Source organism: Argentina silus (assembly GCF_951799395.1).
Source record: "Argentina silus genome assembly, chromosome: 3".
Taxonomy (NCBI): Eukaryota; Metazoa; Chordata; class Actinopteri; order Argentiniformes; family Argentinidae; genus Argentina; species Argentina silus.
In genome coordinates, this window is record NC_139657.1 from 26,064,822 (window position 1) to 26,090,718 (window position 25,897).

Genomic DNA, 25,897 nt, shown 5'->3' on the forward strand with positions numbered 1-25,897 from the left:
TTTCAGGGGTTTATATTATTATATTATCAGGGATGATGTTGTTGTTTGGAACTTCTAACTGAATTTCGCTGCGGTGGCCACAGGTGACAGATTTACTTACGCCCTGCTCCTTTAATTTAACAGATGTAATTAGACCAAATGGGAGAATTGTTGATAAGTTATTATTGTAGGATGATGATGATGATGATAATGATGATGATGATCACCATCATCATTATCAGGTGAGATCTAGGTCATTTTAATTGATGAAATTATAGGGGCATGAAATCTGTCAATAGAAAAAAGAAGTTGGGATCATGATATTGAGAATAGAGGATGCATAATGTAAGTGCAATTTCAACCCATAAGTTAAGCTAAGTCCTGCATATTTATTTTCCTTCATATTAATAACGGTAAAAGGCAGAGTCAATGTTCTACTCTTGAGTAGGCTCATAAGCTGTGTCAAATCAACACTGGATGGCGCTGTAGTCCAGTTCAACATCCATGTAACAGCTCAAAGTAGTATAGTCTGTGCACAACTTCACATAGTAGTGTTATGACAAAAGTGTACGTGTTATAATCACATTGATGATGTATTTCATCATTCCTAGCTGTATGTTGCACCTCTGTGTGGTAACGGTGTACACTGGGTCATACGAGTCACTGCAGAATACATTAAATTCAAACATTAGTCAACTCAGGAAGTGAACTGAAATTCAGCTCTTGAACAGACACATTTTCTTTTAAATTGACCTCAATCCTGATGACCTGTGCATTTAACCTGTACTGTATCTGTACTGTGCATTTAACCTGTACTGTATCTGTACTGTGCATTTAACCTGTACTGTCCATCCATTAGTATTTTATGAGTTTCACTGTCTCCTTAGGGTGGACTATTACAGAAGTTCATGGTGCCTGACAAAGAATATACATTCACCGGCCACTTTATTAGGTACAGTTCAACTGCTCGGTAACGCAAATATCTAATCAGCCAATCACATGGCAGCAACTCAGTGCATTTAGGCATGTAGACATGGTCAAGACGACCTGCTGAAGTTCAAACCGAGCATCAGAATGGGGAAGAAAGGTGATTTAAGTGTCTTTGAATGTGGCATGGTTGTTGGTGCCAGACGGGCTGGTCTGAGTATTTCAGAAACTGCTGATCTACTGGGATTTTCACGCACAACCATCTCTAGGGTTTACAGAGAATGGTCCGAAAAATAGAAAATATCCAGTGAGCGGCAGTTCTCTGGGCGAAAATGCCTTGTTGATGCTTGAGGAGAATGGCCAGACGGGTTCGAGATGATAGAAAGGCAACAGTAACTTAAATAACCACTCGTTACAAGCAAGGTATTTTTGCATTTTTTTAAATGGTCCATACTGCATACTGGGTCCACTTCAGAGTCTGACTCTGGGATCTGTGGTATTGTTCTTCCAGCGTAACACCAGATACCATTGTATTTCTTTGGCTCACAGGAGGTGCAGTGCCTGGGATTCCAAAGGAGGCCTGAGTCTAAGGCCCAGAGTCAGGGGATAACAGAGGTAGGGCGCTTTCCTAAGGGCGCACATCTTGAGAGAGAGTTTTGGATTTGTCTGGGGTTTGTTACGGACAGATCTAATGAACCCAGGCGTGGACACAGAGTCAGGACACAAATATAAAACAATAAGGTATTTAATGAGGGACAAGCAGGGAACGGGACCAGCAGGGGGGAATGGCTAACGGGGTAGGGAAGGCAAGCATGTAGGGCAGGCAGGCAGGCAGGCAGGCAGGCAGGCAGACGTACAGGGCAGGCGGGCACGTAGGGCAGTTTGGGCAAGCAGGGGAGGTAGACTAGTCAGGCAGGGTGGTCGTCAATCATCTGGGGGGGAGGGGGGAGACAGGCACTGGGGAAGACAGGCTTAATCTGGGAGACATGAAAAGTGGGGTGAACACGAAGGAAGGGAGAGAGCTTTAAAAACGGACAGCACAGGGGTTGTCAATGGATTCAGTTACATAGGGACCAATAAAATAGGGAGCCAGCTTCTAGGACTCCACCCTGAAGGGCAGATCCTTAGCCAGAAGCCATACCTTCTGCCCAGGGGAGTACGTGGGTGCCAGGGTGCAATGGCGGTTAGCCTGCTTCTGGGATCGCATGGATGTGCAGGCATGCCTCCAGGTCCTCCGGCAGCAACGCATGCGGGCCTGGACGGACGGAACCACAATGTCCTCTTCCTGCACAGGAAAAAAGGGGGGCTGGTACCCGAGAGAGCAGAGGAAGGGGGACAAACCAGAGGAGGCATTGATGAGGGAGTTATGGGTGTACTCCACTCAGGAAAGCTGGGAACTCCAAGTGGACGGGTTGGCGGATGTGAGGCAGTAGAGTGCAGCCTCAATCTCCTGGTTAGCCTGCTCTGATTGGCCATTGGTCTGTGGGTGGTATCCAGAGGACAGGCTGACAGTGGCCCTCAGAGCCTTGCAGAATGCCTTCCACACCTGGGAGAAGAACTGGGGGCCTCTGTCAGACACAATGTCAGAGGGGATCCCATTGAGACGGAAGACGTGGGTGACCTTGAGGTTGGCAGTCTCCCTTGCTGAGGGAAGCTTAGATAGGGCAATGAAATGGGCAGCCTTGGAGAAACGTTTGATAACTGTAAGTATGGCAGTCTTAGCATGAGATGGGGGGAGACCAGTGACAAAGTCTAAGGCTATGTGGGACCAGGGACGACGGGGAACAGTCTTGTTACGGGCACAGAGGGTGCAGGTGGCGATGAAGGACCGGTCCGCATCCATTGTGGGCCACCAAAACCGTTGGCGGAGGAAGGCGAACGTCCAGTGGATACCAGGATGACAGGTGAGACAGGATGAATGAGCCCATAGAAGAATCTGGGAGCGGACAGAGTCAGGGACAAACAGGCAATTAGGGGGGCCGTTACCTGGGTCAGGTTGTTGGTTCTGGGCACGCCTGACCTGCCAGGTGAGAGTGGCGACGAAGCAGGTGGGTGGTAAAATGGAAACTGGCTCAGAAGACTTTTCCTCCCTAGAGTAAAGTCGTGACATTGTGTCAGGCTTGACGTTGCGGGAACCAGGGTGGTACGTCAGAGTGAAATTGAACCTACTAAAAAACAGAGCCCACCTCGCTTGGCGTAAGTTCAGTCGCTTGGCCGACTGCAGGTATATGAGGTTATGGTGATCGGTCCACACCACGAAAGGCTGCCTCCAGCCAATGCCGCCACTCTTCCAGGGCCATTTTGACGGCGAGCAGCTCCCAGTTGCCGACGTCATAATTCCTCTCCGGGGGAAGAGAGCTTGCGGGAGAAGAACACACAGGGATGGGAGGTGAGGGCTGTGAGTTTGACAAATGTAAAATAATAAGGTATTTAATGAGGGACAAGCAGGGAACAGGACCAGCAGGGGGGAATGGCTAACGGGGTAGGGGAGGCAGGCAGGTAGGGCAGGCAGATAGGCAGACAGGGCAGGCGGGCAGACAGGTGGATAACCAGGTAGGGTTTCTGGAGCACAAAGAAAAGATGGTCAACACGAACACAAACACGAAGGCTAAGTATCTATAAGACTAAGAGGCTGAGAATGAGACTAACATGTAAGAACACTAAACAACGACCTGGCGATGAGTGGATGGGAAGCCGAGGTTTAAATATAGCCAGGTGATGAGTTGATGAACAGCAGATGTGTAGATCAGGCAGGTGGAGATGATGACGTGAACAGAGAACCAGAGGATAGCCACGCCCACACACAATACAAACAGACAGACACAGACAGACAGCAGAGAGGGGGGCACTGGCACCGACTAGGAGAAAATGGAGGCCGTGACAGGGTCCAGTGTGGGGTTTGCCTCTGTGGGTGGGTTCTTCATTTGATGTTCAGTGGGTAAATCCCCCTTGGCACGAGAGTTGAGCCTGTCAGGGTGTTTGGTCCCCTTTTTATAATAAGAATTCATCAGAGGGTGCTCTTGTGTTGCTGCTCACCTCGCTGCCTTCCAATAGGGTGAGTTTTGCATCAGCTGCAGCTATTTCTGTGACGACTTCCAGCTGTTCCTTTCTTTTTCTCAGCTTCCCCAGTTCCACTTCCAAAGCATACTTCTTCTCAAGAGCAATAGCACTTTGCATTAGTGCTGCTTTCTGTTTTGATTTGGATGTGTGCAGAAGAGGTAGTAGACACCTTTGATGACACACCTGTGGTAACTTTGACTACATTATAGGTAACATTTAACCAAAATATAGTCGTAAAATAGAACCTCCATAACTGAATATAAGCACATTTCCATTTCCATTTAATATAATCATATGTGATGTAAAATAAAAATGGAAACAAATTTAGAAACTAAACTCTTTAATATTCTTAAAATACAAACCATGAAAACCAACAAACACAAGTAAAAACACAATTCAAAAATATCTACAATATAATCTCAAAGTACATAATTTCACAATCCGTAACTTCCTCACAATTTCAAATTCAGCATGTCTTGAGACCAACATGATACCAAAGAAAATAAACAGGTGTTAAAGAAACATTACAGTACATAAAGATACATATCTTTTGTCAGTAATTCTTTACATCATGCTTGAATGTTAACTGTATGGTTCATGATATGATGTTAATTAATTTGTTATCTCATTAGACCAGACAGTCCTTATTTTAAAGCTAACAAACTTGAGCAAAATAGGCTTTTGCTCATGGGTGTGTGGAGGTGTGCCTGTTGTCCAATCAGGTCATTTCTTGACAATATTTCTGTCTATTTAGGAGATCCACCTAGCTCAAGAGCTCCCCCAGAGGTAGAAAGTGCTAGCTCCCAAGCCAACGAGAGCAGGGGTGAAATAAGTGTGAAATTTTACATTGTCATGAGGGGGATTAACCAGAATTATAACCGTCAATCCAGCCTTAAGTACAGTGAGTGTTACTGTTCTCAGCTCCCAACAGTCTTTCTTCTCACCTTATTGGGAAAGCCTGGGGAAATTCGATGCAGAAGTGCGTTAGTGAGTAGTGGAGTCCTGTAACGTGCTTGCCACACTCCCAACCAATAGGCAGCCCAAAATGGAACAGCCAAACATTTTCATTGATCCCCACGTGGGTAATGTTTCAACAACCAAATAAAAAAATAAAACCACTTCAGCAATGTCGTTTAAAAAAAAAAAGAAGCTTTCTAGCAATGTTAGCAAAGTTGATTGATTGACTAATTAGCTCTTTTCACGAGTAACCAAAAAGGATAGGGGGTTGTTTTTCTTGAAAACATCACTTCTGCTCAAAGCTAATCAAATTGTGACCTCTTGCAGCCTGCTCTCCATTCAAACCAATTAGTAAATCAGCTAATAATAATTTCTCCAGACCTCCAAAGGAGAAGTGACAACGTGATTTGGAGGTATGGCTACTCAAGATCACACGAAAATCAACGTTTGCAGGTCTGATAACTATGTGATATTGTAGTGTCATATCAGAATACAGCACATTAGCCATCATTCATAAGTATTTCAAACTTTACCTCCCCTAATAAATAAATGTGTAAAGAATGCTTAGGGTACTTAAACAATGTTGAAATGTAGTATAACTGAATTGTTTGGTTTGATACAGCCCTATGTGTCCAGTTCCAGAGAGGAGATGGGGGTGTAGTCGTGATCTGGGTCCTCCATGATGGACTGAAGAGCCTCCAGTCCCTCTACAGACACGGTCAGAGTCCCCACAACCATACTGGTGTCCTGAACATCCACGACTACACAGAGAGAGAGAGAGGGAGAGAGAGAGGGAGAGAGAGAGAGGGAGAGAGAGAGAGGGAGAAAGAGAGGGAGAGAGAGAGAGGGAGAAAGAGAGAGGGAGAGCGAGAGAAAGACAGAGAGAGAGAGAGAGACGGTCAGACTCCCCACCACCACACTGCTGTCCTGAACATCCACCACTACAGAGGGAGAGAGGGTTAGCCTTGGCTCTTACACCAATGTATTAATTTCATGCAGGGAAGAGCACAAGTTTATTTTGATGTTTTTTTTTTTTATCCTTTATTTATTCAGGGGAGTCCCTTTGAGACCAAGGTCTCTCTTTCAAGGGTGCCCTGATTACAAAATATATACACATCACTTTTATTTATATCAAGATTTTAAAAGAACACAACTTACACAAGCAATCATTTTTACACACAAAAATCAATTATAACTAGAAAAATAAGATCCAGAAGAAACTTTGTGGGCAAAGTGTTGTTTTGGTAGTGGAAAAGGTTTAAATATGTTTCGATAGATAGATAGATTTGATGGGTAGTTGAAAGAAAGTGAGAGTCTTATTATGGTAGCGGATAAAGTTAGACATGGTTTGGTTGGTTGGATGGATAGAATGATAATAGATCGATAGATAGGATGATCCAGGGGTACTTCAGTGGAGTGGGTAGAGAGTTGGTTGGTTGAGTGGTTGATAGTGGTAGAGTTGGTTGGTTAAGTTGAGTTTTTGTTTGACAAAAAGCTTCATAGTTTGAGTATCAGAAAGCTTTTTATTAGGGTTGATGATTTTCTGGGTAGTTGAAAGAAAGTGAGATAGGTTGGTTGATTGGATGGATGGATGAATGGATAAATGAAAGAGAGGATGGATAGATGAGACAGGGGAGGTATAAAAAGATCAAAACAATGAAGAGGTTAATCAGTATGAGTTATACTGAGTGAAGCAGTAGTGACTGGTGAAAGGATGATGGCCAGGTAGTTGAAAGGTCAGATATAAGGTTGGAAAGATAGAATGTTAGATAGACAGACAGACAGACAGACAGACAGACAGACAGACAGACAGATACATAGATAGATAGATAGATAGATAGATAGATAGGTAGGATGAGCCAGGGGTAGTTCAGTGTGGAGGGTAGAGAGTTGGTTGGTTGAGTTGGTTGCTTAGCCGGATGAGAGTTTATGGAGTTACAAAGGTATCAGAAAGCTGGGCAGTTGAAAAGAAAGTGAGATAGATAGGTTGGTTGGTTGGTTGGTTGGTTAGTTGGATGAATCGATAAATGAAAGAGGATGGATGAATGAGAGAGGGGAGGTATAGAAAGATCAAATTTTGAGAACAGAAATTGCAACACTGCCCCCTCTTCCTAACCTCTCAGATCTAAATATATTGTAGCCAACAAGGGTTATCATCATCAATTGATATAGATTTGTTTAACCATGTCTCTGTTCAAATAAAAACATCTGGGTTTGCCTCACGGATCCAAATGTTAATGAAGTCCATTTTAGAAAACTTGTCCCTTACATTTAAGTGCAACAGTCTGAGCCCATGTTGTGATTTGAGATCAGATGGAGTCTCAAAGGCTGGTAACTCCCCACTAACACTTGTTTCTACACTGACTTTGATTGGTATCATTATGAGGTTGTTTATAGCCACACCATTTGGTCTGTGTCTCGAACGAGGGATCAGATTATGGATAACTGCAGTACAATGATGATGACAATTCTTTGAAATAACAGTAGGGATTACCTGAGCGGGGCCTGAATTATCTGTGAGTCAATACTGTATACTTCGGGGTGGAGAAATGGAATGCAGCAATAGATACCCAGTCATTCACCCTGTCAAATACTCACTGTTCAGGCTGGTCTCAATCATGTCCTGCTGTTGCTCCAGGATGTCAGGGATCCTCAGGTAGGCCACGCCCACATCCTCACACTCCTTCTCCTGTTCCTCCTCCTCCGGGGGCTCGCTGACCACCGTGAACCTGATACTGTCCAATCACAGCAGACTAGTGGTCAGGCAAGACCAATCAGATCTCTAGCGCGGGCACCATCTCTCTCCTGAGAGACTGCACCACAGAGCAGCACATCGCTGTCGGATCTACAATTTCTCAGTCTAGCTGAAATATGTTGTGTCATGATGGAAGCTAGCGTTAGTTCAGTCAGGGCACTCCAAGTCAAACGGCGCAGCTGTCCGTCAGGTGACAGGGCAGCTGGTTCACACTTATGGAAAAACACCATCACATGTTCAAGGGACAGAGGCTTAAAAGCAGCCATGTTTATGCTCCTCCATAGTATTCGTAACAGTTGTGACATGGTTGTAATGGCTATGAGAGTATGTTTTGTGGAGTCGCCCCCCAACCACCCCCAGCCTCCACCTGCTCACACAAACACACACACACACACACACACACACACACACACACACACACACACAGGCATACAAACACACACACACACACACACACACACACACACACACACACACACACACACAGGCATACAAACACACACACACACACACACAGGCATACACACACACACACACACACACACACACACACAAACACAAACACGCACATCTTACCATAGTTTAGACAGATGTCAGAGGTAAAAAAAACATACATTTCCAACTGTTTCTTACCTTTCCATTTGAGGGTTGCGCCCCTCTAGTACCCCCCTCAACATCTCCCGTCTCGTCTTGTTATTCTGTATGTCCACATGAATCACTGTCAGGGTAAACAAAGCATGACTGAATCAAATCTGACACTCAATACACACTCACACACCCAATGGAGGAAGCATTTCTGTGTACGCCCTAGTCAAAGAGGAATTGCTCCATCACTCCTGTCAGTTTGGAATGCTCTGATCGGTAGCTAGAGAGAGAGTGTTTGTGTCAATGTTTGTTAACATGAGTGTGAGCAATGTGTACTTCAATTCCTGTGTGCGCATTGTTGTGTCTGGGTTTGAATGTGAATGTAAGCAAAATACAGTGCCCTCAATAAGAATTAGAACGAGGAAGAATTCAAACAATTACTATGAGGTTAAAGTAGAGTTTCTCAGCTTTAATTAAATGTTTTCTTTTTTCAGGTTGGTTTCACCATTCAGAAATTATAACACTTTTATATGTTATCACTATTTCAGGGAACCAGTAATATTTGAAAATTGGCTGAACAGGTGTCTAGTATTGATTCTAGGCTTTATGTTTTCCTTTGGAATCTGCTAATGATGTCTGTCAACATCAACACAAGAAAGAGTTATTACTGCAAGTCAATGAAGCCATTATTGGGCTGAGAAATCAGAAAGAAACTATCATGAACATATCCAAAACCCTAGACCTGCCAACAACAGTTTGCACACACATCCATCCATACATACGCTAACACACACATACGCTCTCTCTCACACACACATACACTCAAATGCACACACACACACACACACACACACACACACACACACACACACACACACACACACACACACACACACACACACACACACACACACACACACACACACACACACACACACACACACACACACACACACACACACACACACACACACACACACACACACACACACACACACACACACACACACACACACACACTGTTCACTGCATGTTCTTCCTCAAGCCTCAACTAGGCAAGGGCAGCCAGGTAAATGTTAAGTGGGGTTCTTGGGATGACCCAACTCTGACATCACCCCATTATACTTGAGATATAAAACGTTTAAAATCAGGGTTATGGTTAGGTAACGGTACAGTAAGGTTTAAGGTTGGTTTTACGCTTTAGGGTAGGTAGACACACACACACACGTGTGCATACAATGCTCTCCATAAGTATTGGAAAGAGGAAGCATTTTGTCTTCTTTTAGCTCTATACTCTTAACTCTTATACTCTTAACAGTTTGAAATCAAACAATTACTACGGGGTCAAAGCAGAGATTAATTCAATGTTTTTTTTCTTTCAGATTGGTTTCACCATTTAGAAAGTATAACATTTTTGAATGTTATACCTACTATTTCAGGGCTCCAAAGGTATTGGCAAAAATCATATCATATGTCCAAATATAGCACTCATGTTTAGTATTTGGTCGATAATCCTTTGCATGCAATAACTGCCTGAAGTCTGCGACCCATTGACCCCACTAGACACTGGGTATATTATCTGGTGATGCGCTGCCAGGCCTGTCCTGCAGCCATCTTCAATTGTTGTTTGTTTTGTTGGTCTTTTTGCCTTAAGTTCTCTCTTCAGCCAATGAAATGCATGTTCAATTGGATTTAAATCTGAAAATTGACTTGACCCGTTAAGGACTTTACACTTTTGGCCCTGAAAAACTCCCTAGTTGCTATGGCAGTATGTTTGGGGTTATTGTCTTGCTGCATGATGAAGCACCGTCCAATGAGACTGGAAGCATTTGCTCGTACTTCAGCAGACAAGATGTTTGTGTACACTTCAGAATTAATTCTGCTGTTGCCGTCAGCTGTAACATCAACAATGAAGACAAGTGAGCCAGTTCCAGTGACTGCCATACACGTCCAAGCCATAACACCCCCTCCACCATATTTCACAGATGAGGTGGTATGCCAGGGATTTTTCCCAGTGTCTAGTGGGGTCAATGGGTCGCAGACTTCAGGCAGTTATTGCATGCAAAGGATTGTCGACCAAATACTAAACATGAGTGCTATATTTGGACATATGATATGATTTTTTCCAATACTTTTGGAGCCCTGAAATAATATGGTTCAAAAATGTTATACTGAAAGAAAAAAAACATTGAATTAATCTCTGCTTTGACCCCGTAGTAATTGTTTGATTTCAAACTATTAAGAGTATAAGAGTTAAGAGTATAGAGCTAAAAGAAGACAAAATGCTTCCTCTTTCCAATACTTATGGAAAGCATTGTATGCACACGTGTGTGTGTGTGTGTGTCTACCTACCCTAAAGCGTAAAACCAACCTTAAACCTTACTGTACCGTTACCTAACCATAACCCTGATTTTAAACGTTTTATATCTCAAGTATAATGGGGTGATGTCAGAGTTGGGTCATCCCAAGAACCCCACTTAACATTTACCTGGCTGCCCTTGCCTAGTTGAGGCTTGAGGAAGAACATGCAGTGAACAGTAGATGAGAGTAGGAGTGTGTGTGTGTGTGTGTGTGTGTGTATGTATGTGCATGTATGTATGTGTATGTGTGTGAGTGTGAGAGAGAGAGCGTATGTGTGTATGTGAGCGTATGTATGGATGGATGTGTGTGTGTGTGTGTGTGAGAGAGAGAGAGAGCGTATGTGTGTATGTGAGCGTATGTATGGATGGATGTGTGTGTGTGTGTGTGTGAGAGAGAGAGAGAGCGTATGTGTGTGTGTATGTGAGCGTATGTATGGATGGATGTGTGTGTGTGCTCTCTCTTGTCTCTGTTGTTAACCCTTACTGTTGCTGTAGTTGTAGTGGCTGCTCTTCCCTGGGGGAGGCTTGGGCAGGGACAGGGGGGTCTCCTCAGAGGGTAGGTCCAGGAGGGAGTACTCTACGAACAGCCGGACCACACTGCTGTCTGTGGCCGCCTGCGACTCAGGGGTCAGGCTCAGAGACACAATCTCCACGCGCACACGCTCAGATGCCTGCAGAGACAGACATGATGCGCTCATTCAACTGAACAGGAATAGGAATAGGAACAGGGGTAAACCTAGTTGGATTTTCATGTGTTTATCATTTGAACCGGGCTTCAAATAGTTATTATTTGCTCTGCTTGATAGATTTTGTCTGGCACAATAGAACCAATAAAATAGTGTCAAAAGTGCAAATCCCGGCTGTCTTGACACTCCAGGCAGGCAAGCGTTCGTGAAAGATTTCTAAGATTATTTGGACCTAGGTCTGGTGCGAGGTTACCTCTCTGCAGAGGTTTAGCTTTACATGTTGTTCAGATAGATGTAATCTGTAGGACAAGCCCATTTCATCTTCGGTACAATTCATTAGCAACAACTCACCATATCTCTCCTGTCATGTCATAGAAAATGGTCATTTGTAGTTGTAGATGTTAACTGTGTGTTAGTTCAAATGTCAGACTACAGGGAATGTTGCATGATGAACCTCTGAATCCACACTGTCTTATAAGCTATGGGTCTGAATCCACACTGTTTCATATAATATGGGTCTGAATCCACACTGTTTTATAAGACATGGGTCTGAATCCACACTGTTTTATAAGACATGGGTCTGAATCTACAATGTCTTATAAGACATGGGTCTGAATCTACACTGTGTTATAAGCTATGGGTCTGAATCCACAATGTCTTATAAGATATGGGTCTGAATCCACACTGTTTTATAAACTACTGTATAGATCTGAATCTACACTGTTTTATAAGCTAATGTATGGATCTGAATCTACACTGTTTTATAAGACATGGGTCTGAATCTACACTGTCTTATAAGCTATGGGTTGTATCTAAAGGGATTGGCAGGGAGGGAAAGAACACGCTCAACTGAAAAGGTATTGAAAGGCTCTTTAATCCATATATATGGTATCTCCTAAAATGCCATCAGATGTTTTTTCTAGTGTTGCTTCAGACACCTCCTCCTCAGAATAAGAATAGTCTTCATGCATCCTATATGCCTGGCTACCTAGCCTGGGATTGGTTGAGGTGTTGTCACTCCTGTTCTCTGATTGTTTGAATGCTGTCCTCACTGTCCAATCCAGTTTACTGTTACAGGAAATATACAGGAAACTGGACAATTATCTGTCTGAAAAAATATTGCTTAGTATAGCTGGTAGACACAGTTATATAAATGGTGATATATAAATCAGTGATTATAATAATAACTACAAAAGGCAGTTGCTGAAGAAACTTTATGGGCTTGTAAAGTCTTATTTTGGTAGTTGGTGAAGTTAAAAGATGTATAGAATTTTTAAGTAGGATCAGTTAGTACACATTTTAAAGTTGGATTGAGGTGTCAAGCTTAAAAGATGAAAGAGGAGATGCATTTTAAAATGTATTATAGGAACCAATAATATAGGAACCCATAACCCATGTAATATTGAAACCCATGTTAATTCATCCAACTTAAAAAGGCTTAAAGTTTAAAAGGTCTAAATCATAGGTGTCAAACTCATTCCATGGAGGGCCGAGTGTCTACAGGTTTTTGGTTTTTCCTTTCAATTTAGACCTCGTCAACCAGGTGAGGGGAGTTCCATACTAATTAGTGACCTTAATTCATCAATCAAGTAGATGGGAAGAGCAAAAACCTGTAGACACTCGGCCCTCCATGGAATGAGTTTGACACCTATGGTCTAAATGGTCAACTCCGAATGGATGTTCTTTAAGTGGAGTCAGTCATCACATTTTAAAATTGAATTGAGGTGTCAAGCTTAAAATATTAAAACGTGGATACATTTTTTAAATGTCCCCATTCAGAGCGAATGGCCATAGGAATGAATAGGATTTCAGGCAAATTTCGAGTACAGCTCAAAAAGTATAAATGGTATGAACATATTGTTTTCAAGCAAGTGGAGTTACACAAGTCCGGCATTTAAAAGTTGATTTGAAGTTATGAGGCTCAGTGATTTAAGCTGTGCACGTGGTGGTATGGGCATGAACAGGATTTCATGCAGATTCGAGTAAAGCTCAAAAAGTGTAAATAGTATAACAAATCTGAATGGAAGTTCTTTAAGTGGAGTCAGTCTGCACAGATAGAGAGGTAGAGAGATAGATATAGATAGAAAGATATATTGTGGTTTGAGTGGGGTATAACTGGTTGCCAAAAGAGTGCATTGTTGTGTTATCATTCTAAGAATGATAACTGAAGTAAGCCCACTAATCATAATAATAATAATAATAATAATCTGATCTGACAAACTGGTTATTGGTGATAGGTACTCCACCTCAGCATCTACAGCACCAGAGATTCATCCAAAGTACAGTTCAACACTCACAATAAAAACTAAACAAAACAACAACTTTTTCTTTCGAAGCCGAAGATCATCTTTCAGCAATGTTCCTGCAGTGTGCTGTGCGGTATGCTTGACAAAAACAAAACAAGTCCAATAACCTTGATACATCCCCATCTTCACTACTCACACCCTCTGGACTCTGAGGTTCATCTGAGTGTGCAAGGTAAATAGAGAGGTATACGCCTTCTGTCCTTGATTCACCCACCTTCCTTCCCACAGAGGACTGTCCTGGAACAATGCAGTCATCACTGTCGGACAGGATTGATTCACTCTGATCCTCGTCGGCTGCCAAGGCCTCCTCTATGTCTGGGGGGAGGGGAGGGAGGGAGAGGGAAGTTTAGTGCAGGCATAATCAACAGTAGCATTACAGGCTTGATGTGCTGCCAAAGGGACCAGGAGGGGTTAAAGGAAGGAGAAAAGAAGGATAGAGATAGCAGAGAGAGAGAGAGAGAGAGAGAGAAATAAAGGGCAGGAGTGAGGGAGACTGGAACAGAATAGAAGTGAGGGAGAGGAGAGACTGGAATAGAAGTGAGAGAGAAGAGAGACCACTGCTCTCTCAACCAACAGTTAGAGGAGTGATGTTCTCAGACAAGATCCAAAATGGCTGCAGGAAATGTGTCTGTCCAGAATACATAGTACAGTAGAGAACAGGAAGAAATTATACATTATTGACTTGAGTGGATTGCTCAGCTTCCCGCTTCTTTAGGCCCCTATTCATACCGGCATAGGTGTCTATAGTGAGAATCATTGATACAGACTGAGTGAGATGTAGGCCTTTAAAAGGGAACCTCCTCTCTCTCTCACTTGCACAAGGTCGCCATTAACATTTATGGAGTCAGCCATTCCCAACCTGAAGATTATTGGTAGTAACATTCAATATTTATGGCTGTTGTAGAAAGGAAGCACTGCCAGCAAAACAACAACATTGACCATTTGCACTTGAAATGGAATACAAGGCAAAAACAGTAAGTATTTGTTTCCCAAGGATCCATAAGGGATTCAGGTGTGTTGCCAAGATTTTAAGCTGCAGCCCTATTCCTATCATAATAACTCGCTGTTAGACTGAGAACGTAGACGTAGAGTAAACATAGAGTAAACTGGGGGAGATTACAGTAGAGATTTGGTTACAGTAGAGATTTGGTTTGGTTTGTAAACAAAAAGTCAGAAAATTATTGCAGCAGTATTGGTAGCGGTTCCAAAAATGTAGCTACTCTACACACCAAAAACAGTACCAAACCGTACATATTTGTCAAATGGCCTTTTAAATCAGGCAAAACTGAGGACACTGAACAAAAGCCCATATAGTATGCCAAACCTTAAGGTATTATATTCGGCAAGAAAATGTTGAAAACTAGACAAAGAAAAACAGACAACTAGAACTACTGTTCTGAATTACATTTGTTATAGTTTCTGTTGCTGCTATTGTTAAAACAATGTCTACCTTCTTCCTGTTGGAGAATTTCCTCAGAAATCTCTGATTCGTCAGAGGTAGATTGTGAGCTCGATGCGATGATTACCTGCCCCACAGAGAAGTGAGACTCTTCCTCATCACTGTCTTCCTCAGTAGTGTTCTGAGGTGCTGGCACTACCTCAGACACTGTGACAACCTTTTGAAAAAATTGGAACACATGAAAATGGCTTTCTATTGTCTAGCACAGTGCAACCGATGCATTGTACATGTATGTATTACATTGTCACTTTACAACTCAACTGAGTATAGTACAAGCATATGCTAATACCATCAACATGGTAGGGTAATGTACCTTAGGCAGGGGTGGTAGCTTTGAAATCATCTCTCTTCTCTCTATTTCAGGCACACTGGCTGGACTCCTCTCCTCCACCTTATTAAGGAAAATCAAATTGATTAAAAATAATTTTAAGCTACATTAGAGTATTGTGAAACCAAAACCCTTTGGCTTTCTGGCTTATACTTTGCTACTTTTTATGTTTAATAATACTGTACATTTTGAAATAGTTATTTTTTTAATGTCTGCTCATAAACAGTCTAATATTTGCAGTAACACCTATTTTGTCAACTGTCTTACTTGATTTTCAGCTGCAGGAAGGAATGAGACTTTTTTGATAGCTGTCTTCTCTTTCACCAAAGTCCTCAGTCTGGGTTTTGGCAATGGTGCCTGGTGGAATAGAGAAAAATAACAATTCATAGAGAACATAAGGAACCTGAATATTTCTGAATATTGAACATTTCCCTGTGCACATATAACTAGAACCCTTGATTTCTGAAAGTTTTTGATGAATCCAAGTGCTGCCGAAAGTGCTGAAATTAAGCTTGCTACAACCAAATAGAAATCATGACATCATTAGTAGTAACTAATACCATCATGGACCAAGTTAGTGTAGCCCACCCTAAGATCTGTCCTCACCTCAGAGGAAGTGGAAGCTGGAAGTGGAGGGAGCACTTTGACCACCGCCTTCACTTCTTCCTTCTTCTTCTCCTCTTGTTCCACCACCTTCTTCTTCTCTTCCTTTGGTGCTAACCTCACTGGCCTCTCTTTGGGCACAAACTTAGCCTGTTCTACTGTCATGGTAGAGCCAGGGGGAGGGAGGTAGGTGAATTTCCACTTTAGTATAACTTCAATATAGCCACTGGGGAGGCCGGCAGGATCGGTCAGCTCAAATATACCTGAGGACATATGGATACACAAAGGGGATGTCAGTGGTAAGAAAGGGACAAGAGGGTCTACTGACCAAACCGTTGGTTTTGAGATCCATTAACACATTGAGGATTTGCTCTGACCGGTGATGCCCTTGTCGTGGGCCAGCGATAGCAGGGGCAGCGTGGCCTTGCCCAGGTACAGCTCAGCCTGACTCTCCTGGTCGTCAAACACGTAGAGCAGCAGAGCCTCTGCTTTGAGGTAGCTGTCCAGGTCTGCAACCATGGGCACCGGGAATGACATGTGGTCCTCAAATTGAGGTTCACTGCTGCTAGAGACAATGCAGGTGTCGTGGTCAGGGAAGTCGAAGAACTTGTAGACTACATATGGGCTGGGTGGGTGGTGGGAGCCATGGGATGTTAGGTTGCTGCAGCGTAGTATGGTGACGGTGAGTTCATTCAGGCTGCCGTCGGCTAATATCGGTTGAGGTGTTAGGGTTGTTGATGCCTGAAGATTGTGGGAAAACATTGGGTTTAATGGGGGTAACAGCAAATTGAAGGTATTTATTTCTTTAAAACTGAGATCAACCTGTATGCAATAGTATCTGTTCTGCTTGTGCTGTGTTTTTGGTGAACAGGTAATACGGTGTATGGTACATGTAATGTGCATTACCCGCTGGTCCTCGTTGTGAATAGAGCTGAGGTAGCCCAGGGCTTTCTCCCTATCTTTATACAGACGCATGGCCTGCTCCATGGGGACCCGCAGCCTCACCCAGTACTCCACAGAACCAAAGAACTGCACCTCACCAGCCACACCTGAGACAGACAGTAAACACCTGATACACCTTAAAGACACCTTAAAGCCTACAAATAAGATTCAGTTTGTTACATCAATCTATCTCACCTGCAACATCAGATGAATGGGACTATACACTTGATTTACCACAATTATACACCTGGGGCCATAAGTTCATCAAATTAACCCCACTCACCGACCAGCTGTACAGTCCCGGTCACCTTGCCATCGTGCTCCAGGAGCTGCTGCAGCCTGAGCTGCCCTGCCGCCACTGTCTGGAAGTCCAGGCCCTGTGCCAGCTGCAGCTCCAGTGTGACCGAGGCTGTGTGGAGGTACTGCAGGAAGAGATTGTCCATGCGCACCACATACTGTGAGGTAAACCCATAGGCCGGCCGCGAGCCCCTGACCACTGGAGTGGCCTGCAGCTCAAAGTCGTAGAAGGCGTAGGTGCAGAAGGTGGAGGGTTCCTGGTCGCTGAACGCCTCCAGGGCGACCAGAGAGAGGGTCGCCGTGCCAATGTGGATCTCCAGAAGGTTCTCTCCGCGTTCCAGATGGACGGTTTCGTCAAACTCATCGACCGCGTCCTCATCGGTGGTGTCAGGTTTGAAGGTTTGGGCTTTGGTGCCATAGGCGATGTTTCTGAGTTGGGCTGAGAGACAAGAACAGAGAAATACACTTCAAACCAGACAAAACACAACAACATCACCACTAAAAACAGTAAACAATCATGTCTGTATGAAAGGGAAGCAATAAACACCTTCCAGTTTCTTGATTCTGGCAGCCCTCATATCAAGCAGCTGGGCAAGACGTTCCAACTTCAGTTCATACTCTGTTTTGGAGTCGTCCATCTTTCGCGTCACAGCTTCAACTTCCGCCTGGAATGGTGATAGAGCAAAAGTCAGCCATGTCTTGCTAGTCCTATTAATATATGCTAATCTCATGCTGCATTATATTATGTCCTAAAGGCTCATGTTCCAGAAAATCTGAAAGTTGTTGCAGTTGACTTTCTTTATCTTTTGATTAATAATTATTCACAGTATAGTAATAGTGGTAGTGGTCTAATAGTATTGTGGTGTATAATACTGTACTGTACTAAGTATGCCCTACTATCCCTGGTAGTCTTTGTGGATCTTGTGCTGTGTGTCATACCTGGTAGTCTTTGTTGATCTTGTGCTGGATGATGAGCATGTTCCGTGTCTTCTCCAGCTCCTGGATGGTCTCTGCGTGTGTGGCCTGCAGCTCTCTCATGGACCTCTCCGTATCTCCACGGACCTCCTCCTCTACCTGCTCCAAGAAGCCCAGCTCACCACTCTTCTGGGTCTTCCGTACCTGAGGGAGAGGACAGGAACGGTTTCTCAAAAGGTATCTCAAAGTGCCTCTGTAACACACTTTATTCTTGTGGGTAGAAAACTGAGAGATAAAGTTAAAATAAAGTTTAAGACTGACCTTAATTAGCATCAATGCCTCACTCAGTTCAGCCACATCAATCTCACTCTCCTGGAAGTGAAACAAATCCATTAAAGAAGGGTATACTGTACGAAGGAATTTATATACATATGAGGTCTAAAAAAAACTAATCTAATTTGAACATTGAGAATCTTTTCTTGTAAGATACCTTGTTGTAGATTTTCATACGATCCTTTATCTCATCTAACTGCTGCTTCTGCTCCAGGAACCGAAGCTGAAGCTGTTTATTCTCTAGTGTTACTTTTTCGTTCATATCTAAAAAAACAACAAATCAAGTACAATATGAACATTCCAATACACGCACTATCAAAAACTTACTGTGCAGAAAAAAAAAAGAGTCTACAGTCAATAGTCAAAACAGTACCTCTTTCAACCTTGATTTTGTCCAGAATTTCATTTTTGTCTGTCAGATCAGACTTCAGTGCCACCTCAAGCTGTGCAATCTGTAGTTTCAGCTGCTGTTCCCTTGTCCGCCATTTCTGTTCCTCAGTTACATCAAAGGCGCTAGAAGCAAAAAACAAAATCATCACTAATAATCAGAATTGAACTTCACCAACAAATAAGTGTGAACATTCAATCACAATCCAAACGTGACCTATCCCTCACCTGTTCACCAGTTTATCACAGTTCTCCTTTAGCAGTTCTCTCTCCCTCTCAAGGTCATGAATTCGCTCCTGCAACTGGGAAATGTAAACAAGAGGCTAGTTAAAGGATAAGTTCAGATTTTTAAATAAAATCTCTATTTTATATGTAAATTCTATGTTGTTTTCAATTTCAATTCATTGTAGACTGATGAAGGTTTCGCTGGTACTGGTAAGTTTCTCAAAACCAAGCAAAATCACAAAGAAAGTGTCTGTACCCTTTAAAAACATGCCATTTACATCCAAATCTGAACTTATCCTTTAAGAGTTTCTAGAGTTAACACGCTGGTAAAGGGTAAGAAGGATGGAGTTTAAGTTGAGGTCAGATAGGGTCATGGGGATGGGATTCATGGTAAATGGATGAGTAGGGGTCAGAAGTGTGTTAATATTAAGATTGAGCTTGAGTCACGTTTTGGGTTAGGTTACCTCCTCTGTCCTTCTATGTGAGAAGGTCTTGGTCTGAAGTTGGCTTTCCAGGCCCAGGCCCCTCAGCCGCTCATCCTTCAGTTGGCCTGTGAGCTCATCCACCTTGGCCATCACAGCCTCATGGCTAGCCTTCAGGGTCCTCTGATTCTATACATACAAAGCAGATGTTTCAATGATGAAAATACACAGTAAAACTGACGTTTCTACAATGAAAGTTCTCTGGGGAGCAACATTACACTGAATCACATACATTTCTATTGGATCAAATGCTTAAATTGTGAAAAATCTCTCTCTCTATAGAAGTGTCATTCGAGGTACTCATTATGATTTAAACTATAACCTACAAAGAGAGCCACGAGACCATTCAAAAGAGAGACCATTCAAAAGCTCCCTGAATTTGTAACTCAAAATTCACATTCCCCTCTGCAAAACTGACACCCTCTGTATCTCTAACTACTCTATACGATACTGTGTAAGGGGCTAACCATTCTGTGCTAGAATATCTAATCAACTCTCTGCTATAACATGCAGTTGGATTTCACCTCTTGGAGTTGGTGAAATCTGCCCTCGAGCACAATGAACGCATTGGCTTTCTCAGCAAGCTGCTTCTGCAGCCTGATCATCTCCACATTGTCCTTGATAGTAGACCTAGAGACCACAACACCATAGAAAGACATGTGTGCCGGGTACTACAGATATAGATTGTGCGAAATACAATTCAACCCTGAGTGTTTTGGGTATGCAAGAGATACGGAAAAAAAATGATACATTTGTTAGTAAAACTAAAGAAATGTCCACTGCTGTGCGCACCGGCACCTCATATTATTACAATACTGGATATTACAGTAGCCTGTACTCAGCTAACACTCAATGCCTCATTTCCACAGAGCTCAATATTACAGTGATACAGTAGCCTTCTAAAATGTTCAAGATCGGTTCATCTGTGGGCAATCTGAAGGTTGGAACTAAAAAAAAGAATTAATAATTAATTAACCAATATATGTATACATCCATTACAAGCTATAATAAAAAACTATAGACAGATGTATTCTGTATGTTTTTAATTTTGTATATACATGTGCCTTACCAAGTACAATAAATTGCTGTAAGTAGGAGTCATTTTTAATTTCCTCCAATTAGGGAGGAGGTGGTAGGGATTCAAAAATGAAATAAAAAATGAATGAGACATTATGCAAGCAATGCTTTCTGATAGAACTGAACTGCTATCTTCCCGCTTGCTGATCTATCCTTAAAAAAACAAAAAGTGCAAATCGCCTGCGGGCCTGATCAGACCAGCTGACGGGCCAGGGCTTTGACACCCCTGCTCTACAGCAGGATGTCTATCATACCTCGTCTTTAACAGAGTTTTTGTAAACACCATGCAAATGCTAGTTGCAGTATTTTAAACTCCTATTGGATTATGTTTTTGTATGTTTTATTAGAAAGATTACGGTAAGATGACAGACGTTGCTCACTTTTTAGCACATGCAAATTGGAGACAAAACCGGCTTTGTGTGCTTGCTGGAATCAGTGTGTATCAGAATACTTGTCAGTGGTGGGCGTAAGGCAATTTACCTTTGTCCGGTGGTCTGTTGCTCTCTCAAATGGAGAAGCGACTCCTCGTACTCTCTCTCCTTCCTTCTCAGCTGGTCCCTGAGCAGCTCCGCAGCTCTGTCCATCTCCTCAATGTGTCCCCGCTGGGTCTCTATCACATTCTCCCTGACAGACAGACAGACAGACAGACAGACAGACACACACACACACACACAGTCAGTCTAGTTGAATGGAAAATCTCACAACTGTTTATATGACATTCACGACTGACTGACTGATGAGATGAGTACATACAGGTTGCGTATCTCAGCTCTGGCATCATCCAGTAGACTATGTCCATATCGGGGCAGCAGGCCCTGAGGGGGTCTCACCTCCAACTCCACAGTCCTGGGGCCTGGGGTACACACACACACACACACACACACACACACACACACACACACACACACACACACACACACACACACATTTATAGCAGTGTTTACCTCAGATTCGTTCGTAGGCAGGCTGCAGAGGCCCACAAAATCAACATCCAGGGTTGCCATTACCAACATTACAACAAGCCAAGGGCAATTTGGCAGAACAAATTGAGACGGGCCTCGAAACACTGGTTTATGGAATGGAAAAGTCTAACTGAGATCTTTGACATGCCCTGACACCACTAAAGGTGAGATCAGACACAATAGCTAAGGTTAGGGTTGTCAAAGGTTATTGTTATGACAATGTCATGGTAGAGGTTAAGGTTAGGGTCATCCCAAGAATCCCACTTATTATCTACCATCGTATAGTATTTCTATGGGGTCTATATCACTATAATGGTCACTTATTATCTACCTTCGTATAGTATTTCTATGGGGTCTGTATCACTACAATGAGGCACCTGTCGCAGAAGGAAGTTGAGCCGGTGTGGGCGTGTCCTCTCTCAGCCTCCGCATGCCGGTGTTGACACGTGATTGGACATGGCCGTAGGGGGTGGGCCGCTTGCCCTGCACCTGCAACTGCTGCTTGGCAGCCAGCAGACGCTGTTTCAGGCCCTCGTTCTGCGTCTGCAGCTCCTGGACCTTCTCCTGGAGGTCCTCCATCAGCTCTTCCAGCTCCACATCCCTGCCCCCCACACGCACCCCGCCTGCAGCCGCCTGCTCCACCCTGCGCCGATCCTTCACCAGGCGGACCAGCTTGGTGGCCATCCTATTGACCAGGCATGATGAAGCGTGTTAAAACCCTACATTGAGTTTGAGCAGGTTGTATCAGAGTGTGTGTGTGTGTGTGTGTGTGTGTGTGTTTGTCTCCAACCTCTTGATCTTGTCTTCCTGTTTGTGGGTGTGTTGTTTGAGGAGCAGGTTTTCCTCGTGGAGACGCAGGAACCTGTCCTCCAGCTCCTCCCTGGACACCCGCGAGATGGCCTGCCGAGCTCGGGCATTCTGGGCCATTAGGGACTCTGCCAACAGAGCCAGCTTAATCACGGCTCACCACGGAAAGACTTAAAGCACTGTGCTACGATGACAGTAAAAGGTCTAGGCCAACAGTAACATTCAGTGGGTAAGACAGCCTCATATTTGTAGATACTTTACAAAGACACAGTCAGGTTCATCTATTCATATACAATATTTCTACTGCGACATTCCTGAAGGCCCAAAGGGTTTTACTCAAGAAACACTGGTGTTCAATGATGTGGGACGCTTGTATCATTTCCTATTGCATTGGTTATAAGGAGCATCTCAAACCTGGTAATCCTACTCCAATTTGGTTGAGGTTCAGGGTGATGTCTTTCACAGGGACATCTCCCCCTGTGTCGTCAGTAAACATGGACATCCTGTAGATTAATCTGGAAAGGTTCAGACATCAGAACTGTAACCCAGACATCATTCAGAACTGTGGGTTCCATTTACAGCCTGCATAGTTTAGGTACAGCAGTGCTCAGACAGTCAGCTGGCTACAGTCATATGTTTTTTTTTCTGGACTAGTATCACATAACAACATCATGTATATTAAGTAACTGGTATGCAGGACAAGATAGTAGAGTAGCCTACTGAAAATCTGTTTAAAAAAGAGGTAAATCAAACTGCATACAGCATTTCTTTAATTAATTAAATAAAATAAGTAAAATAAATAGTTTTTAATAGTAAATTCAGTTGGTGGCACCAGCACAGCATTTGGTCGCACCCAAATGTGGTCACAGCATCTCACGCAATAGACAAAAAAATGTGTAGGCTAATCATCTTAGAACTCTTTACAGAAACATACACAATCAATCGCATGATGATATAGGCCTACTAGTACATAGAGAGAGTTGAAGAGGGTTCATGGACAGTAGGATAGGTTTGTTATGCATGCTATCAAATGCCACACGTTATTTAGTAGTAGCTACCTGGCAAAACATGCACTCTCGTAATCTACTTGTATGAAGCCTACGAATAGCCGGAATAGCCAATTCAAAGTGAGAAACAAGATAATTAGCTAGCTGTCATTCAGTTAAAACGTATCTAGACAACAACAAAACATGCATGCATTATGTATTCATCGATTTCCGAAAGAGTCCTTACCGTTTCACATAACATTTCAGCCCACAGCGACTGTTGCTAGCAAACAACCTTTTTCTTCCTGTTCTCTGGAGCGCATGCGTTTCGAATGAATCATGGGATTCGTAGTTTTCATCTGTTGATGTATAAACGAAACACTTTTCCAACTATAAAAGAAGTTGTATGTCCATGATTAGTTATACTTACTTCAATCAATGTGTGTGTGTGTGTGTGTGTGTGTGTGTGTGTGTGTGTGTGTGTGTGTGTGTGTGTGTGTGTGCGTGTGCGTGTGCATGTGTACGTGCACGTGTGTCAAAGCCATTTTAAACATAGACATTTTAGTATACCCACACATGTTTTCACATATTAGAGTTTGAACAACAACAGATGGATGTGACAATGAAATATCCTGATGTTTTAGTTATCCATGCATGCTATGCCTTCGTCTGCAGGTTCTTTGTTCTGAAAAGGACTCCTTTTTCCCCTTTGCCCATTCCCTCTGAGGTAAAGCAGGACTACCCACTCGGGTCATGATGCAAAACGTTGCATGTCGGCCATATTTGTGCGATCTGACATGAAAAGACAAGAGCCCTGGTTAACAGTCTGGGAATTTGACAGGCAAGCTGTCAGTTGTCTGCCTTTCATGAATTGGCAATGGGTCTAATTTAGGAGGCTGAGATGAGAGCCTGGCTGGACAGAATGAGTTCACTCTGCATGCTCCGCTCCTGGCCTGCCACACAGCGAGCACTGGGCCGTGACAGTCTCCTCTCATGGCTGCCTCCTTAAGCTCTAACCTTTGACCCCCCACCCCACCCCCCCTCACTCTTTATCAGTGCAGAGGTTGGAGTGGGTCAGGAACGTCCGTCGCGTCAGCAGTCAGCCGGCGGTGGAGAGAAGGCGCGTCTGTCAGTGTTTGACTGTCAGAGCCAGCCTGTCGTTGAGTTCAATGATGCTCTCCAACCTTTCTGTTCAACAGGCCGTGCCCCCCTCAATGCAGGACTGTCAAGCACATGATCAGACGAGCATGGAAAGGGCCTATTTTCTTCCCCATTGTAATATAGGGAGATTTTCCCAAAATGTCTCCTGTCTCTGGTTTTATTCAATTTATTCAGATGAGTGTCACTAGGGGAAGCTGGTCAGATCTTGTTGCCGGGCAAAAAAACAGAACAGCTCTTTCCTATAATAGTGGGAGGGGAAGCAGGCCATGCTATTGGAGATGGTGTCCTATTTGAAATGTATATTCAGTCTTCCAAACTGTAAAATAATAAACATATTTCATGAAATGATTCACCCTCAATAGGGCCAGGCCTCTGTACACTTGCCACAGTAACCCATCATCATCAGTGTCTTCCTGGAAATCATTGACTTAAATGACACACTAAGCGACAGTTCTCTCAGAAACAGGATCAGAGGTGGAAACAGAGTTGCACAAATAACAGACAAACAGCCACATAAGCCCCAAACGTGTGGTGACAGTGACACTAGGTGGCACTTGGTTCCCACCATCTGTGAGGCTCTGTGAGTCCCACGCTCCCTCCCTCATCCCCCTGATGGCAGGGCCCTCTGTTTGTTGTCACAGAGCACAGAGCAATGACGGCCTTCTGTTGTTTCATAGGTCACTATCATGACTGTTCACCTCTGTCAGAGAAGACCTTCCCACGAGCCTATACAACCCGCGCTACTCTACTGATTTGTTTTTATGTCCATGCACCAACCTCACCAAGTCAATTTCCTGTATGTACAAATATACTTGGCCAAATAAAATAATTCTGATTCTGATTCTGATTTGTAAACATTAACAGCGTTCTAGACAGGTATTTAGCAAGGGTGTCTCTGTGCATGACATTTCTAGGTAAGACTTGGGCCACTGCTTTGAGTCTAGTATGAATTTGCTTGTAGTACTGTGACACCACCGTGATGTATAACTTGTTTTCCAAGTCTGTTTTTACGTAGTTACGCCCAATGGAGTGTGACTGCAGCTACCACACATTAATATTTCACTACTTAGCTCAGGCTACTGTACAGGAAGCAGAAGCTAAAGTGGGCTAACTTGTTTATGTCAAGGTAGAATATTTACTTTTGTTTTCATATTTCAGACTAAAGTAGTTCCCCCACAGTCCGGTTCGTCTAATGCACCTTGCATGTATCTGTTCCTGAGTTGAAATATACAGTATCGACAAACCTTTTCATGTCTATATGCACAATTCTCTGGCTAAAGCAATAAGATCAGAGGTGGATGTACCCTATGTACCCCAT

At 43.3% G+C, this 25,897-nt stretch overlaps 1 protein-coding gene across 1 annotated transcript; it reads right to left on the reverse strand.

The window, feature by feature from the left end:
* Positions 1 to 4,410: 4,410 nt before the first annotated feature.
* rpgrip1l (RPGRIP1 like) lies at positions 4,411 to 23,726 on the reverse strand. The gene is made up of 26 exons (XM_083666172.1): positions 23,666 to 23,726; positions 22,847 to 22,947; positions 22,416 to 22,560; positions 22,003 to 22,310; positions 21,417 to 21,516; positions 21,144 to 21,287; positions 20,111 to 20,216; positions 19,569 to 19,715; positions 19,108 to 19,181; positions 18,866 to 19,005; positions 18,650 to 18,756; positions 18,481 to 18,531; positions 18,184 to 18,363; positions 17,792 to 17,909; positions 17,231 to 17,683; positions 16,912 to 17,054; positions 16,383 to 16,746; positions 16,009 to 16,268; positions 15,670 to 15,759; positions 15,388 to 15,465; positions 15,066 to 15,231; positions 13,830 to 13,930; positions 11,108 to 11,294; positions 8,312 to 8,396; positions 7,522 to 7,658; positions 4,411 to 5,684 (listed from the first exon to the last, which is right to left on the reverse strand). The coding sequence occupies exons 2-26, from the start codon at positions 22,932 to 22,934 to the stop codon at positions 5,548 to 5,550; spliced, it is 3,909 nt and encodes a 1,302-aa protein (XP_083522298.1). The 5' UTR covers positions 22,935 to 22,947; positions 23,666 to 23,726; the 3' UTR covers positions 4,411 to 5,547.
* Positions 23,727 to 25,897: the final 2,171 nt, after the last annotated feature.